The sequence below is a fragment of the Macaca fascicularis genome, chromosome 3, assembly GCF_037993035.2.
Source record: "Macaca fascicularis isolate 582-1 chromosome 3, T2T-MFA8v1.1".
Classification (NCBI taxonomy): domain Eukaryota; kingdom Metazoa; phylum Chordata; class Mammalia; order Primates; family Cercopithecidae; genus Macaca; species Macaca fascicularis.
In genome coordinates this window covers 101,542,912-101,560,123 of record NC_088377.1, presented here as the reverse complement: position 1 = coordinate 101,560,123, position 17,212 = coordinate 101,542,912, and the positions used below count along the sequence as shown (strand labels likewise).

The 17,212-nt window shown below is 40.5% G+C and overlaps 1 protein-coding gene across 4 annotated transcripts in view; it reads left to right on the top strand.

Moving 5' to 3' along the window:
* CREB5 (cAMP responsive element binding protein 5) overlaps window positions 1-17,212 on the top strand; it is a 415,731-nt gene that overhangs the window by 303,486 nt on the left and 95,033 nt on the right. For all 4 annotated transcript variants that reach the window (XM_005549906.4, XM_005549909.4, XM_065542173.2 and 1 more), the window contains 2 exons: window positions 6,242-6,368; window positions 11,735-11,845. In XM_005549906.4, coding sequence (XP_005549963.1) covers window positions 6,242-6,368; window positions 11,735-11,845 — 238 coding nt within the window. The remainder of the gene's footprint in view (window positions 1-6,241; window positions 6,369-11,734; window positions 11,846-17,212) is intronic.

Genomic DNA, 17,212 nt, shown 5'->3' with positions numbered 1-17,212 from the left:
ATCTCAGCTCACTACAGCCTCTGCCTCTTGGGTTCCAGTGACTTGTGCCTCAGCCTCCCGAGTAGCTGAGATGACAGGTGCCCACCATCACATCTGGCTAATTTTTGTATTTTTAGTAGAGATGGGGTTTCACCATGTTGGCCAGACTGGTCTCAAACTCCTGACCTCAAGCAATCCACCCATCTCGTCCTCCCTAAGTGCTGGGATTACAGGTGTGAACTGCTGCACCCAGCCAAAAATAGAAATTTTTAGATTCCACTTTGGAGAAGAATGAGGAATAAGCATTTTGCATTAGTAATTGCCACCTCTTAAGATTTAAGAGTTTGTATTCCTCTCTTTAGCATTTCAGTCTCCTATCCCAGACCAAAAACAAACAAACAAAACAAAACAAAAAATAGTTTGCCAAATTAGGCTACAAGACTTCATTTAAGAAGTTCCAAAAGAAGCACACATTTAAAACATCTATTTATTTACTTATTTACTTATTTATTTATTTATTTATTTAAGATAAAGTCTCACTCTGTTGCCCAAGCTGGAGTGCAGTGGCAAGATCTCATCTCACTGCATCCTCGACATCCCAGTCTCAAGTGATCCTCTCACCTCTGTCTCCTAAGTAGCTGGGACTATGCCTGGCTAGTTTTTCTATTTTTTTATAGAGATGGGGTTTTGCCATGTTGTCCAGGGTGGTTTCGAACTCCTGAGCTCAAACCATCCGCCCACCTCAGCCTCCCAAAATGGTAGGATTAAGGCGTGAGCCACCTCACCTGACCAGAAGCACCATTTCTTTGCGTAAGCAAATACAAGTACAATGAGCAAATACTCTTTTTGTGGTCTGTGTGTGAAATTTTGTTGTATTTAAGTGAGAAAGAAGTATGAATCCCATGGAATGTAAAGCCTTTTTAATCAACTTCTCTTAATTTTTAGGAACACCTTCTATTTGGGGTTTAGTCGTGTTTTAAGTGCAATTTTGATATGAAGAACTAAATGCTGGACCAGCTTGATTTCACTGAATGAAGACACTGACCACCTACTGTGTGCCAGATGCTGGGTTAAGCACTGTGGATGCTGCAGTGAGCAGTGCATGATACCCTTATCATGATGGAAGTCATAATCTAGTTGGATTAAGAACATCTTATTTTCAAGGCCTGAAATCTGAATTTTAGAGCTTCAAGAGCCTTTGAGATAGCCTATAGGCGTATCTGTTCATTAGAAGATGATGAAATGGAGAGCCTGAAAGTTACGAGTCTTTTCCCCCAGTCAGTAACTTTAATAACAATGACATCTGGATATCCTCCTGCTCCCTGAAGCTTTTTGCTTTTTAATTCTATTCTCCACCAAGTCTTTATGTTATTATTAAAATTTTTTTCAAGATTTCTTCCATATCAATGGTCTGCTTTTTTTTTTTTTTTTTTTTTTTTTTTTTTTTGGAGGTAGAGTCTCACTGTGATGTCCAGGTTCCCAGATTGGAGTGCAATGGTGTGATCTCGGCTCACTGCCACCTCTACCTCCTGCGCTCAAGTGATCCTCTTACCTCAGCCTCCAAGCACCACCATGCCTGGCTAGTTTCTGTATATTTTTCCTTTTATAGAGACAGAGTTTTTCCATGTTACCTACGCTGGTCTTGAACTCCTGGGCTCAAGTGGTCCACCCAGCTCTGCCTCCCAAAGTTCTGGATTACAGGCATGAGCTGCTGCACCCAGCCTATGGTCTACTTTTGATGCTCATTAAAAGAAAATGGGAAGATCAATATCTTCCCATCTTCTAACCTACTTTCTTTTCATTATTGACCCTCTTTCCTTTGCCTGGCCACATATGTGGCAGATCTGTCTGTCCTGAGAGTGTAACAGATAGTCCTAGTGTGCCACAGATCTTCTGAAGACCTGAGAAAGGAGAGCAGGGTGGAGAAACCCCTGCGCACCTTCCAGACCAAAGCACTGGCCTGAGGATAGGCTTACCCCACGGCAAAGAAGACCTGTAGACACAGTTCTGACTTTTCAGACACCCCTAGACAGGAAAACATCCTTCGGGGGGAAAATGAGGACATGAAATCTCTCGCTGCGGTGCCTATCATTCTGCTAAGGACAGTGAAAACACAGTCTGTCATCCTTGACATTTTAATTGAAAGAAAAGCTTACATAGATTTCAACCGTAAGCAGTATGTTTATACAAGTGTAGAAAGAGGAATAATCTGTCAAGTTGGAAAACTCTTAATGCTGCAGGACTCAGTTTAGTAATTGAACAATCCAACATGAGCTCACACATCTTACCTTGTTCCATGCCTCAATAATTTTTAGTAGGAATACTTTACCTAGAGGCATATGGTTATTAAAAGGGAGGCTTGGCCTGCACAAAGTCTGGAATTATTAGCTCATGGCAACAAGCCTGCACTGGAGAAGTACTGTTGGGTCTTTGTTTTCACAACTTTACTGCAATTTGCCATATTATTTTCAGAGTCTAACTGATGTGTTGTTTGGGAAGTTTTGTTTTGTTTTGTTTTAAAGGAAGAAAATGTAATTTCATGTGGATGAGTGAATTCTCACGTTAGCAGTATTACAGGATTTTGCTACTTTATAGAAAGTCCAGGGAGCAGTGTGAATATCAAAGGAAATGAACTGTGAATTTTTTAGCATAAAAAATCAATAATAATGTAGTTATGGGAGCCATCCAGGTGTGATGGGGGAAGCCCTATACTGCAAGTTGAGTATAAGCCCCATTCCCGTTCATGACCCATGTGACCTTGGGAAAATTTAAATGTCTCTGAATTCAGCATACTCCTGACTTAAATGGGAAGAATATGACCTAACTACCTCACTGCATTGTTTCAGGGCACATGAAGTGAGGGACAATAAAATACCTTAAAAAATAAGAAACGTTATTTAAGTGCAATAGAAAAAGTTTTATGCAAGTATAATGTATTAAATAATAATCCTAATTTCAATATACACAAAGGGAATTAGACAATGCAATTATTCCAGTGCCATGCTTACTTTAACGATATGAGCATTCTGGACAAATGATTGTTTCTTGGACCTAGCTACGTAGCTACATGCCTCAGTCTAGTCCTTTATATACCTAGTGATGGGTAGGCACAGGTCATTTTATTTACTTTTTTCAGGTTTTGTAGTTTTAAAAATTCAAGCAAGAAATGGAGAGAAAATTCTGTTGGTTTGGTAGGTGGGGGGTGGGGAAATAATTTATGGAATCTGTGTAGAACACTCTAAGCTCAAAATTATTCAGAATCCAAACATACAGAGGTCGCAAATAATCCTTTCCCTTCTATACATCACTAATTAGCCTGATCAGTATCATTAGGAAATTATTATTATAATCCCAAGAGAATCTAGTACCCTGAAAGGCTATCTTAATGAGGAAGTACTTGATATTTTAAAATCTGGTAGGTCTCTACAAAGTGTAGAAATAACTTACCTAATAAGAACACTGAATTAAATGAAACATACCATTCCCAAACTATTTATATAACTGAGAGTTTTCCATGGTTTCAGGAAGAATAAAAACTCATTTTAAATGTAATTACTTTTGCATCCCCATTTGCATAACCATTAAGTTGTTTAATTAATTTTTTTTCTCTAATTTTTTTAATTTTTATTTTTTTAAATGGGCAATCCCCTGAACCAGAATAGGTTCAGAGAGATCCCCTGATTTCTTTTTGAAAAAGAACGCCTCAAAAACATCCTAATGAACACTATTATTTTTCGTATGTCCCACTGGAGACAGAATGTAAATGATGATAGTATGTTGCCCCTTGTCCCATGAGCATGATATTGTAAACCAACATAATAAAAAAATGTTTTTAGCTGTCTTTGCTATAATATTTTTACTTGTTCCTAACTGTCTATACTCAAAACATTCCCCTCTGGTGACTAGGAATACAAACATATGGTAAAAGGCTGTATGTGTGTATAGATATATTGTGTACATCTATTGAGATGGATATATAGATGGATGATTAGCTGTATGTTGGGGTCCTCTCAATGAATCTTTCTCATTATGGAGGTAGGGAGTTTGGATTATTTATCTTGGATTTAGAAGAACTGACCATTATTAAACATTACATACTTTGATATTCTACTATTTTCTATTCAGTAAATTTTCCAGACAAAACATTAAGACTGGAGGATATCGACAAATTTGGTTGACTAAACCACATCCTATACCGAACTGACTCGGTCTATCCACCTCTGAAGGAGACTTTAAGACCTAGTGAAGGCACAACCTGCCATGGTATTTTGGAGCAATTGAAACCAGCAGTCTTCTAGATCTGTAAAAGCCAAAGAACCTTCAAAGGCCCTCTTAGTCGTTATTGTCAATCTATACTCCAGAGGTCCAAGAGTACATGTCAAGAAACACCCATAGCACTTCATCTGCTTATCCGAAAGCACTCATCATCGTTACAAGCTGCTTCCATTAGCTTCTCTGTGTATCTCCTCACATACACATTCTACTAATAAAACTGGGTGTAATTTGTGTACATCTGCATAACCTCTGTGGAAAGGCTTTATATTCTTTTTTTTTTTTTTTTTTGAGATAGAGTCTCGCCTTGTGGCCCAGGCTGGAGTGCAGTGGTGGATTCTCAGCTCAATTCTCCAGCCTCAGCCTCTCAAGTAGCTGAGATTACAGACATGTGCCACCACGCCCAGCTAATTTTTGTGTTTTTAGTAGAGATGGTGTTTCATGATGTTGGCCAGGCTGGTCTCGAACTCTTTATATTCTTTTATATTTTCATATATACACCTTTCTAAACTGATCATAAATCTTGACTGATTAATGACTAATCGTTCTATGATGTGTGACTCTGGTGGTTAGCTCTATTTCCAAAAGAGCTCTTGGGCAAAGAGAGTGGAAAACTTTATCTTCTTTGAAATTGTAATAGGCATGTGAAGGAAGAATATGTTGGCATTCTCTCCCCCACCTCAATCTTCCACTTTTCATGGGAGTCAAAGGAACTCCGGGGAAGCAGCTCCTTCTCCTACTCTAGTTGAGGGTACTAGACAGGGCTGTCTTCAGAAGCACAGGACAGCATTGTCCTACCCAGAACATCTCTGTCTGCAACCTTTGCCCAGCACTTAGCACGAGGGAGCCTCTCTCTGTCTCTCTCTCTCTCTCTCCGTGTGTGTGTGTGTGTGTGTGTGTATGTGTGTGTTGTTCTCTCTCTCTTAACAGAATGCATTCATTCTGGAAGCACTAGTTTCTAGCATAACTTTCGGGATAGGTTGTTTAACATGGAAGACTCAGAGGTCCTGGGAGGTTTTTGTTTGTTTGTTTTGTTTTGTTTGTTTGTTTGTTGTTAGGTCTTTAATTTAATGATTTGACATTTATACAGCTCCCTAGAGCAAAAGCGTGAGGAGATTGAGAATTTATGTGGAGAGGTCACTTGTTTGCCATTTTTAATAAACACAAATAATTCCCTTTTTCCCTCAGCTCCACATTCTCTGGCTCATTAAATCAATTTAAGGCCCTTAAATTTTTTTTCTGGCAAATTGAAGCAAAAGCTCAAACTATGTACAATACTCCCCCGAGGAGTGCTTACCCAAGTCTTGTAGGTCAGGCCCAAATCAGTTTCTGTGAAACAGCCTAACACCTCACGTTATTATGAAATGAGAGGCTGGTAATTGGAGGCTAGGCTCCGGACTCGCTCTGAGAAAGGCCAGCTGTGCTGCCGCCCCGGGATCCAGCTTCTTTGGTTTGTTTTTTTCCATTCACGGTGGAGAACGATGACAGAGTCAAAACAGATTTCTGTGGGGAATTCATGAATGAAGTTTGCTCTGCAAATCCAGAGAGCAAAAGTGTTTCCAGAGCAAAGCCAGGCAGGCTTCCAGGCAGAGGTGTGGGAGAGTGTGGCTAAAATAAATGTACGCAGATCTCAGGCTCTAAGACACTTCAGAGGGCTGAGATTTCTGAGTAAACAAAGAATTTCACCACCAAGTTCTTTCCCTAAGATGCGAGAGTTTAGGAGACTTATTGGCTTGTTCCTATTGAACATCAGTTAGATAACAGAGGTCAGGAAATGAAGTGGAATTTGATATATTAACTAGGAAGCAGCAAAGGAAGCCAGGCTTGTGTTTTATTTGTTATTATTTCCCTAATATCCTCAATTATGTGACTCTCCCATCAGTGGATCTGATCTGCTGCACATGTGACATTGTTGTCCCCGCTGTTCTGGACACTGGGGAAACAGGCCCAGGGCACCAGGAATCATGTTTGTTTTTTTTCTTTGTCCCAGGCCTGTCCCAGGCTCTCTATCTTCTCTGCTACATCTCCACAACAGACAGAGACAGCCCATGCCAGCCTCCATGCCTGGGACCCTGCCCAACCCCACAATGCCAGGATCTTCCGCCGTCTTGATGCCAGTAAGTGTTTCTATGTGTCTCACAATAGCTTGTCACTTGCACTGAGGTTTGCCACTCTTGAAAGGGCAAAGAAAATTCTGAGATCCAAGCTGATGGGAAAGAAGGCGACTGCTTCTGAATGGAGGGTTGAGCTGTGTGCCAGTTTGCTTTGAGGGCCCAGTTGCCCATCCCCAGGCATTGTGTTGGCTTCCCCACCCTTCAGTGCTTTGCGATGAGATATGGTCCCGTGGTGACAAGTGGGCCTGTGACACCCAGGGAATGGAATTTGTTCAGGGAGATGCGTTTCGTATCTATTCCAAAGTCTACAGTTTGGGTTGTATACAGAGTGTCCTTAAATTGCCAGTGAGTGGTCTCACCAGGACTCAGGGTAATAACTATAATAATAACAATAACAACGATGATACATAATAGCTGCTAACATACATTTATGCATATCATGTTCTGTTGTTCTGTTAATCGTGCTAGCAGTATTTATTGAGTGTGTACTGTATGCTAGTCACATCCAAGCACTTTGTCAACACACAAAACAATTCTACAAAGGGGGTGTATTACTGTTCCCACTTTTTGAATGAGGAAAGAAAGGCAAGTAACTTGCTCAGCTGAGAAGCAGTTTTGAACTGCTTTTGAACTGGCTGAGTTTTGAACCCTGGAATTCTGGCTCTAGAGCCCACTCTCTTAACTACTATATGATATGCACACACTCTCTCCTTTCCCTCTCACAACAAACCTGTGAGATAGACACTGTTACTATGCCTATTTTACAGATAAGGAGACTGAGGTATAGAGGGGCTGAGTAACTTGGCTGGGTTTACAGAGCTAGCAGGTGATGGATTTAGGACTTAAATCCAGGTACTCTGACTTCTGAGTCTCGACTCATAATCATTATCTAATGACAAACAATAAAAATAATGGATAAGGCCAGGCATGGTGGCTCATGCCTGTAATCCCAGCACTTTGGGAGGCCAAGGCGGGTAGATCACAAGGTCAGGAGATCGAGACCAGCCTGACCAACATGGTGAAACCCCATCTCTACTAAATATACAAAACTTAGCTGGGTGTGGTGGCGTGCACCTGTAGTCCCAGCTACTCAGGAGGCTGAGGCAGGAGAATCACCTGAACCCGTGATGCAGAGGTTACAGTGAGCCGACATCGCGCCCCTGCACTCTAGCCTGGGTGATAGAGTGAGACTCCATCTCGAAAAACAAAAACAAAAACTAATAGCAGATAAACATAGAAGGGAGATACCCAGTTTTCCAGAAGAAACCTTCCTCTCCTTCCATGGACCTCTTCCCTGTACCTGTTCTTCATCCTCCCTGGCATTGTGTTTTGGTGACGTTGGCTGGTGTGTTCACAGGGCCACAGAAGTTCTCAGAAGCCCTAGAGGCACTGTAACAACTCAATTAAAATCCTTCCCACAACAATATTAACAACGCCTTGCAAAGCCTCTTAGCATTTTAAGAAATTGTTTCTATTGTTATTTCATTTTATTCTCACAGCAATCCTGTGGGGATGCAGTAGCAGTAATTATTGATATACTCATTTTACAGATGAAAAGCTGAAGAAGAAGTTGAAGGTAGTTGTCTAATATCACACAGCTTGTGAGTGAAGAGTTGTGGCTGGAACGCACATCTCAATTAACACTGAGTAGCTCAGATCATCCCAGGTTGAGCAATTTGCTCATTTATCTAAGTGGAAGCAGGGGAAAGGTGAAGGGTCTGCAGACTCAGTCTAGAGAAATGGACTTGCCCACTCTAAATACTGAGTAGTCCAGATTAGAAACAGTCTTTGCAACATTGGGCCAGAGGACAGATCACGTTGGTTGACTTTACCTATGTTGCTATGTTGCTCTCCTTAGACCCCTCTAGATGAAAGAAAACAGCACCATCAATGCAATTATCCCACATTTTATTCAACCCAACCAATTATGTGAAGACTTCCATCACGAGCTGTCTTCTTTTAGGCTTTAAGTTGTTCCCATCCAAAAACTATTTTTTTAGAACTTCCATGCATTGCCCATTGCCCAGAAAAATACCACTGCTGAGACTTTTTTTTTTTTTAATTTGGCTAAGCTGTGCACGATTCCCAGGGACAAAGATGAGACACGTAGGCTAAAAAGACCCAGAGAAACCAGTTTCTACCACACAATTTATTCCTACAGCTTGACCTCCTGTTAGTGCTTCAGAGTAGCAGCAAAGGTTCAGCTGCATGGTCAAGAGCTCGCAAACCTGTGACATTGATGTGTACAGCTGCCATGGGAATAGGTGTCAGTTTAGAGCAGCAATGCTCACCTAGGGGGTGATTTTGTCCCCCAGGGGATATGTGGCAATATCTGGAGACTCTGTTGGTTGTCACAATCAGGGTCGGTGGGAAGGTACAGGCACCTAGTGGGTAGAGGCCAGGGATGCTGCTGAACATCCTGCAATGCACAAGACAGCCCCCATAATGAAGGATTATTTAGCCCAATATTCAACAGGCCTGAGGTTGAGAAGCCCTGGTCTTGAGGGACATGAATGTAACAAATAAACATTAACTTAAGATCTCTAAAAAGCATATCGTAAGAGTTCCAGGCCCTAGAAGCCTACTCCCTTTCTTCCTTATTATCATGTCACCAGTTCCTGTACTATAAATTGGGCATTTCAAACCTGGTCACAGGGGAGCCTCTTCCCCTAGAGCTTCTGCCCTGGAAGACCATGATTCCCTGTGTCTATAAGTGAGGACAAGAATCTTCACGGATTTGTAGTGCCTGCTGCTGGACCACACATGTTATGAAGTCTAGGCGTGAAACAAAATGATGTATTATTTCATCCATTTGCCCATTCATCCATTTCACAAACTTGCTGAGCACCTCTGTGTGCCAAGTACTGTGCTGGGTGCTGGGGACAGGATGAACAACAAGGCAGCCATTGCCCTCAAGGAGTTCACTGGGTTGTGATTTCTTATCTTGAAATTCAAATGCTTTAATAATTTGGAAGCGTGAACACACATTTATAATGACAAAACCTCACTGAACTACAGACATGCTAGCACCTGTTTTCCAGTGTGTGCAGAAGGCGAAATCCTTTACACGGGTATTTTACCTGCAGTGCCAAATGTTGCCCAGAATTCAGCAAAGCCACTCCCATCTTCTGGGCTTTTTATTCTAATCAACTCCTTAAAGTCAAGCTCCTGGTGCAGACAGAGCCTTATTAGTCCAAAGCACCAAATATTTATTTTGAAGAGGCTCTTGCTGACACTCTAGGTCTGTAAGACAACGGTCATGAAGTTGGAAATGTACTTCTTTTAAATAGGTAAATCAGCCTGTTTAAAACTGGCATTTTGTGAGTCACAGGTTAGGTAGAGACTGTAACTTTTCCAAAAAGTGGGAAGCATTGCTGACTACAATTCCAGAAGCTGTGAGCAGGCTACTCTTACCTCTTTATATAACTAGTAGCTTGGAAGGCTCTGGACAATTATCTGTACTCCTGAAAGATCCTTCTTTGGCAAACTGGAAGCAAAAGTTATTTTGGAATTCTATTTCCCTCTCTGAGAGGGTCACCAGTCGGAATAAGGGGTCAAATACTATTCCAGCTCTCCCATCCACCAGCCTCTGGAAGGGGAGATAAAAGTGAATTTTTTTAAAGCAGTGAAACTCTTGAATTCTTCATGATTTACAATTACAGTACATGAATGTACTTAATGGCCCTGAATTTAATGTACCTAATGATACTTTTAAAAGGTTAAAACGGTAATTTTATGTTATTTGTGTTTTACCACAATAAAAATAATTTTAAAAATTAGAGTAGCTGTTCAGAGATTTAGGGGGAGTGTGTGGGAGTGAACATTTTATTTTACTGAATTGTCAAGGCCTCACAAAGTTGTATGGAAATGCTTGGAAATGTACAGAAAATTCACCTTTATTAGGTCCTCTTGAAACAGTTTCACACATCTGTACAGTGCCAGATGACTGATCAGCTCATTCAGGCTAAGGTAAGGCTGATGACTCTTAACTGTCACAGGGAGTAGCTACCAGTCAATTGAGAGAAAGCTTTTAGCTAGCACCTCTACTAACCCACAGATTTATGTCATAATTATACCCCTGCCTCCAGGGCAGACACAACAGAAATTGCAGTCATGGAATCGCAACAAGGGAAGAGACATTTAAGGGTCATTTAGTTCAATGATCTCTATCAAGCTTCACTCTCGTTCATGAGATTTCAGTCCTCCACTCTTTGAACACCTCCAATAGTAAGCAACTCTGTATTTTCCAAAACTTAAGCAGAAACCTGGTTTCTTAAAATTACCAATCATTGTTTTCATTTCCATCCGATGGCAAATGGAAACACGCTTGCATTAAAGAATCTATTCTTGTTCCCTTGAGGAAAGTCTAATTCTTTTCTGTGTGATTTTAGTATTAAGTGTACTTGATTTATTCTTATTCTTTTAAAAGTGTTCATTTTCCACCAAATGGAAAACATTATTAATCAAGCACACCCTTCCTGGATGGAAGTAGACATTTTGCTGTATTTACTTCTTAATAGGAGCACCCTGGAGATTAAAATGCCAGAACTCGATTCAGGTATTTGAACGATGTTCATTTTAGACACAATGGCAGGCCAGCAGGAAGACAATGTGAGAGCAGCCATTCGTGTGAAATACAAAACCCTCGGCCGCTTTCTTCACTTACCCAAAGACCTAGCCCTGCTATGAAGCCAGGCCTGAAACTGTGGCTGCATAGAGTAACAGGGTAACAAGGAAGAAGAGATGCACTGGGCAGCACCTCAAATGCCTGGCTGGATCATAATGATTGTGTTTGGGAACCAGGGTGACAGGAAGGCCCACCACCTCTGAGGGTGTTGCTCTTCTAACTAATTATTTTGACTGCCCAAAAGATTTATGTTTACTGTATAAAATTTAGAGAGAAAAAAAAGCCATAGATATCCCAAGTTAACCATTTGGTATATTATTTATCCTTTCATAGTAAGTAAGCTTGGTGATTATATTCAGTGGAGTTACTTGAAATAGATCATTTAGTTTTCGTATGGATATATTATTCTTTGCATCCACAAAAATAAGCACTATTGGTGGTAGTTGGAGTATATACAAAAGTGGAAATATTTGGTAATCTTATTTGAAAGTGATCCGCCATGACAATGTAGTTCTCTTTGGCCTGGGGCACCGTGTATAGAAGCATGGCTTTGGATGATTCTTTGATATGCTTGAGTTCAAGGCTCAGGAGGGCATTGCTTACCACACACCAAACCATAGGGCTTCTCAGGATTTCTTCAAAGAAATACTAAATGATCCATTGGACAGAAAGAGTACAGCTTTGTCTAATGACCTAGACTGCCTTTTGCAGACTTCTAATTCTTTTCTTTCCTTTCTCTTAGATGGAGAGACAAATGTCAGTGAACTCCAGCATCATGGGGATGCAAGGTCCAAATCTCAGCAACCCCTGTGCTTCTCCCCAGGTCCAGCCAATGCATTCAGAAGCCAAAATGGTAAGTAACAGTTATAATCACCCTTTCATTATTCTGTGACTTTTTCTTTTGACTTTTACTCTGACTCCAAAATCTTAGTTAAGCCAGGTAGAGGGCTCCGTCTTTGTTTTGGTGAATGAAAGGCAGTGCAGAGACTGCCCCTCTTTTTGAGGATATTTGTTACAGAGCCTTGGAGTCAGATAATCATGTAACAAGCATTGGATTGGCATGTGGTGTTAATGAAAGGAACGTTTAGGAGTTTTGGTAGATCCATACAAGTTGGGGTAGGATATACCCAAGTATGTATATGTTTGCTCAACATGTGAAATAATAAAAATAATACAAAACTACTCATTCTTCAAGGTAGTTACAGTTTCAATGCCACTCTTCCTGTCCCCATATTCGTTAAGACAGAAGCTTGATGCTTAAGCACCCACAAAACATGAAAATGTTTTGTGTTTTCTGTTATATTGTCAGAAGTGACATTGATTTGAAAGGATGAGAGCTCTTATTTTCTTGCAACTCTTACTGAAAGGCATGATTTCAGGTGAAAATCTTCAGTGATTTTTAACATATGATATATGTTTGCAGTAAGGTCAGTCTTTCCAATCACAGATAGAGTTATGCATCTATATTCTACCAAATATTAGCAAAACCAATGCAATACGTGTCTGTCTTTGCAATATGAAGTAAGCTTGGTGATTATATTTAGTGGAGTTACTTGAAATAGGTCATTTAGTTTACATAAAGTTTAATTCTCCTACCACAATTAATAAGGTATCACATGACTACAAAGTAGACTGCAGCAAACTTTCTAGCATCTGATATTGGATAAGGATAGCTTTTGCTAGAAGTTGGAGATTAATCTGGTCTGCTGACTGGCAGCATTAGAGACTGTATCTGATGGTTGGTGTGAGGATGTTGTTGATAGTTCTGAAAGTTAGCCATCAATTCCTGTGCAGGGTGGAGTCAGACCCAGTGACTTCCTTTTCAGTGTCAGCAAGAGTTTTCTCATGCCTGCTTTGGTCACTTTCTCTTGGAAACTTCACGCATTTGACTTGCAGCTTCTTGACCCAAGGAATCAACTGAGCTCCCAGTGTTGGCTACCTTGGGCAAATAAAATCTGTGGTCGAGAGAGTTCTCTTTGCTATGCCACAGTCCCTGTGATGTGCCAAATGGCACCAGCATCTGCAGCAAAGCTCGTTAAATCTTTTTGGAATCGGCAAATATTTTTTCAACTTGAGCCCTGCTGAGCCAAACCAAATACTTGCTGGCAGAATAAAGTTCAAACTGGCATCTGTTTTGGAGACCAAAGTAATGCCATGTATCTTGTTTAAAAAAAAAAAAGAAAGAAAGAAAAGAAAAAATGAACTGTGAAGGTACTTAAGAAAAATAAATGTAAGTTCTTCATGTATATGAATAAATACTCAGGGTCCGTGTCTGAGATGTGACTCCCTGTGGTTTACTTCGGAATCTTCTTATCTGCTTCAGGGTCTGTACCTTTTGGAGGGACCTTCCAGATAGATGTTAGGTAGATTCTAAAACAATTCCAAACTGAATGTCTCTGCCAATTGATTTTCACTGGATTTTATGCCACTGCTTGACTCAAAAGTGTCCTTCTCCTCTTCTTGCTGGCAAAGAAGGAAAATGCTTCCAAAGGTGGTATAGGTTTATGCTCATTTATATGTATGAAATAAATCACATGATTTGGCAAATGAATAGTGAATAATGTCAGCTGGAAACAAAGGGAACTGGTCCGTACTTATAAAAATAGTTTTACCCCACAAATGTTTGTTGGGTTAAATTTACTGAGTAAGCACACCACAAGGCTGATTCATGTTCTAAGAAAATGAATATTTCCAGGTCCACAGCATCTGAGCTAATTAACTCTATCACAGGGTTGGGCCTTAGGGAGTACAACTATTCTCTGCTCAAGCTCCCACCTCTACCCCTGTTACTGCCAATACATCAATTTGAAGGGAAAAATGGTAGCATTGGCTGCTTATGTTTGAAAGAATAGCACTGGAAAAGTGTTAAGTGAATTTGAATATGTCACTCAGCATCTCTGTTCTTATTATGCTTGTGTTTTTACTGGAGAAATCAGTTATTGCCCTATACTAACCATATAGTATTTTCTAACAGCTTTGGGCTGCTCAGATGAAAAGCTTTTATGAAATACAAAGTAGTGAAGGAAAAAAAAAAAACTTGCACGATTTTAATGTCAGCCAGAGCCTCCCCAGGTTTCTCTGAACTATGGGCTTTGTTGTTCTATGCCTCATTTTCTTCCTGTGTAAGACTGGAATGGATTCCAGATTTCAACTAAAACTCTTGTTTCACTATTTTCAAGGACTTTTCCAAAGGTCACACATGGACTATTGTGATGAATGCACTCTGCAGGGTGTGTTCCCAGAGCACATAAGTAACCAGAGAGCTGCAAGGGAGGTGTTGCCCACACCAAAACACTGCAGACTTATTCTCCTGGGGACAGTGCTGTCAGAGTGTCCATTTCGAGCTCCCTGTTGGCCACAGACAAAAGCCATTATCCTAAATCTCTGGCGAAAGTTGGAGGTCTTGGAAGTGGACAAAAGTTTAAGACAGGATTGCTTTAAATGCACAACTTTGTTAGAATTTTTCTGACTAGTGATTGCCCATTAGAGTGCATCTGTTTTCTTTGCCCCAAATTAGTAATTTCTATTGTGAGCGCAAAGCAAACCAAGTGCCTTTAACAAGCTCTCCAGTGCATTAATCTACGACAGCCTAGATCAAGAAGCACATGTGCAAATCTTTTGATTTAATGTCCATTAGTATCAATGTACTGTAGCCACATCTGTCCAAGCTATTTTTATCATAATTCTGGCTAATTATAATTTCATTTTATGGATTCATTTTCTGAAGAATTAAGTCAACAGACATGGCTTCACAATGCACATATTGGATTTCTTTTGGAGGTCAGAGGAGACTCAGAGCTCTGAGAGCCTTCTGTCTTTCTAACCTCTCAACATCATAGGCTCTTCCTTCTAGATTCCTGGGAGCAATGTGTGTCTTAGATGAAAGTGGGGTCTGCTAGAAAGAATTTCACTGGATAGATACCTGGTGGACATTTTTAACATTCAAAGGGGAAAAGGAGGAAAGGAGGGGGTAGGGGAAATGCAAACCATACTGGGACACATTTCCAGTCTCTGCAACATGCAAATAATTCTGTAGTAATGTGGTTATGGTGTTCTCAGAGTTCTGTAGATTTGTGTTCATTTCTATTTATGGGAATTAGACCAATTCTATTTAGCTTTGAAACAAGTTATTGTTTTTACTTTAAAGAAACCAGTAATGATTTGGAAGCTAAATAAGCAGTGGGGGTTGGGGGTGGAGACTTGGCCATACACCTGTCTTGTGTCTCATTATCTATGAGTTGGTTACTACTGTATACGACTGATTAAAATGATGGAGGGCTCTGACCACTCTGCCCAGATTTCACCTTAAGTTTAGACAGAGTTAGTGAAGGCTAGGGAGTGTTGATACTAGGAATGAGAATAGGAAAAAGGTATGTACAGGTGCAACCTGATTTTCTCCTCAGTACAGCCCCACGACAGAGATATTGTTACTGTTTGTTTGTTTGTTTGAGGCAGGATCTCACTGTGTCACCCTGGCTGGAGTGCAGTGGCATGGCTGTGGCTCACTGCAGCCTCGAATTCCTGAGCTGAAGCAATCCTTTCACCTCAGCCTCCTGAGTAGCTAGGATAACAAGTGTGCGACTAGCTAGTTTTTAAACTTTTTTTTTGTTGAGACAGGATCTCACTATGTTGGCCAGACTGGTCTCAAATTCCTAGCCTCAGGACATCCTCCTGCCTCAGTTTCCCAAAGTGTTGGGACTATAGGCATGAGCCGCCATGCCTGGCCTGTTGTCCCCACTTTACAGCTGAGGCAATTGAGGCTACAAACGGTTAATAAAACTGGCCCAGTGACACACCACTTAGCAAAGACTAAAGTTTCAGACTCCAATAACAAAGCTTTTTGATCACAACATTGATCCTTCGATAAAAATATCATATGGCTACCTGATAGATGTCAGTAACCAGCAGATTAAATCAGATTCTCTTGGTTTAATTTCTATTTACATAAAAATTGGAGACAAGGATTGCAAGGATAGTTTATACCTCCAAATAACCTGGAAAAGATGTAGAGTAGTTAGTAGCATTCCCCCTTGGTTTAAACAGGGTTCTGTAGCCTCACTAACTGGTACAGCTTCACTGTTCTTTATCCAAACACATTCTTGTCTTGACTTTTCTTATTTTACACATGTGTCTCTCTCACTTGATTGATTGAAAGCTCCTTGAAAATAATCTATGCATCTTGCAAGCTCCTTGTACTGAGAAAGGTCCCATAAATGAGAAATGAATTTAATTGAATTGAGTTGAGTTGAATTAAAATAATGAGAAGGAACCAACCCTAGCAATGATGATGAAGGTGGGATGAAGTGGGATAAATCCAGATGAATTCTAAGCTAAGTAATCAGCCTATCAAGAGTAGCTGACTTCATTTGATTTCTTTGAAAAATACCTAAATCTGTCATATTTTTTTTCCTGGAGAGAAAAGCAGTATGTCTGTTCCTTTGAAAACAGAAGTTGGAATGTCATTGTCCTCCTTGGAGTTGAGAGTAATCAATACTAAATGCCATTTCTTCCATTGTTTTGGACTGGCCATGCCGTATTTTGATCATTTATTGTCCATACCTCATCTATAGTTAGGTTTGCAGTTTATTGATACATAATAGATACATAAGTACATGCATTGATGAATCAATGAAAGAAGCTAAAAGGACGAGAAAGACAAGGCATCTTAGAAATGGAGACTACTTAGTTAGAACCTTCTCCAATTTCCCCTTTTCACAAGTGAGGACACCAAGGCCCACTAAAGATTTAGGGAGATAAAGCCTTATTGTAAACACAAAACTGTACCCTGAGCTTGGGCCTTCACATTTCTACCTAGAATTGTGCTTTCTCTGTCAGCTGCACTGATACATTACTAACAGTGCTTCTGTCGGCTCGTGGTTTCCTCCACACAGCCTGGCAGACAAGAACTAGGGAGGTATGGTTGCATATCCACTTTGTTTTGAATGTCAACCTGGGTGTGTTTGTGTTTGCCTTTCCCCTCCCTAATTATCGAGCTGGATAACTGTTTGCCTACAGTGCCCCTTGGCCACCCACTGTCCAACAGATAAATCACAGAGGAGCCTGGCTCCAGATGGGGTTGCCTGGAAAGCTTATACACATGAAAAGACAGTCTCCAGGTAACATGTCTCTGCCACTCCTGAAAAATGCAGTTCTTCGATTTGCCTATTTGCTTTAATCATCCCCAGCATCACTTCCTAAAAGTCCAGGATTAACAAACTAT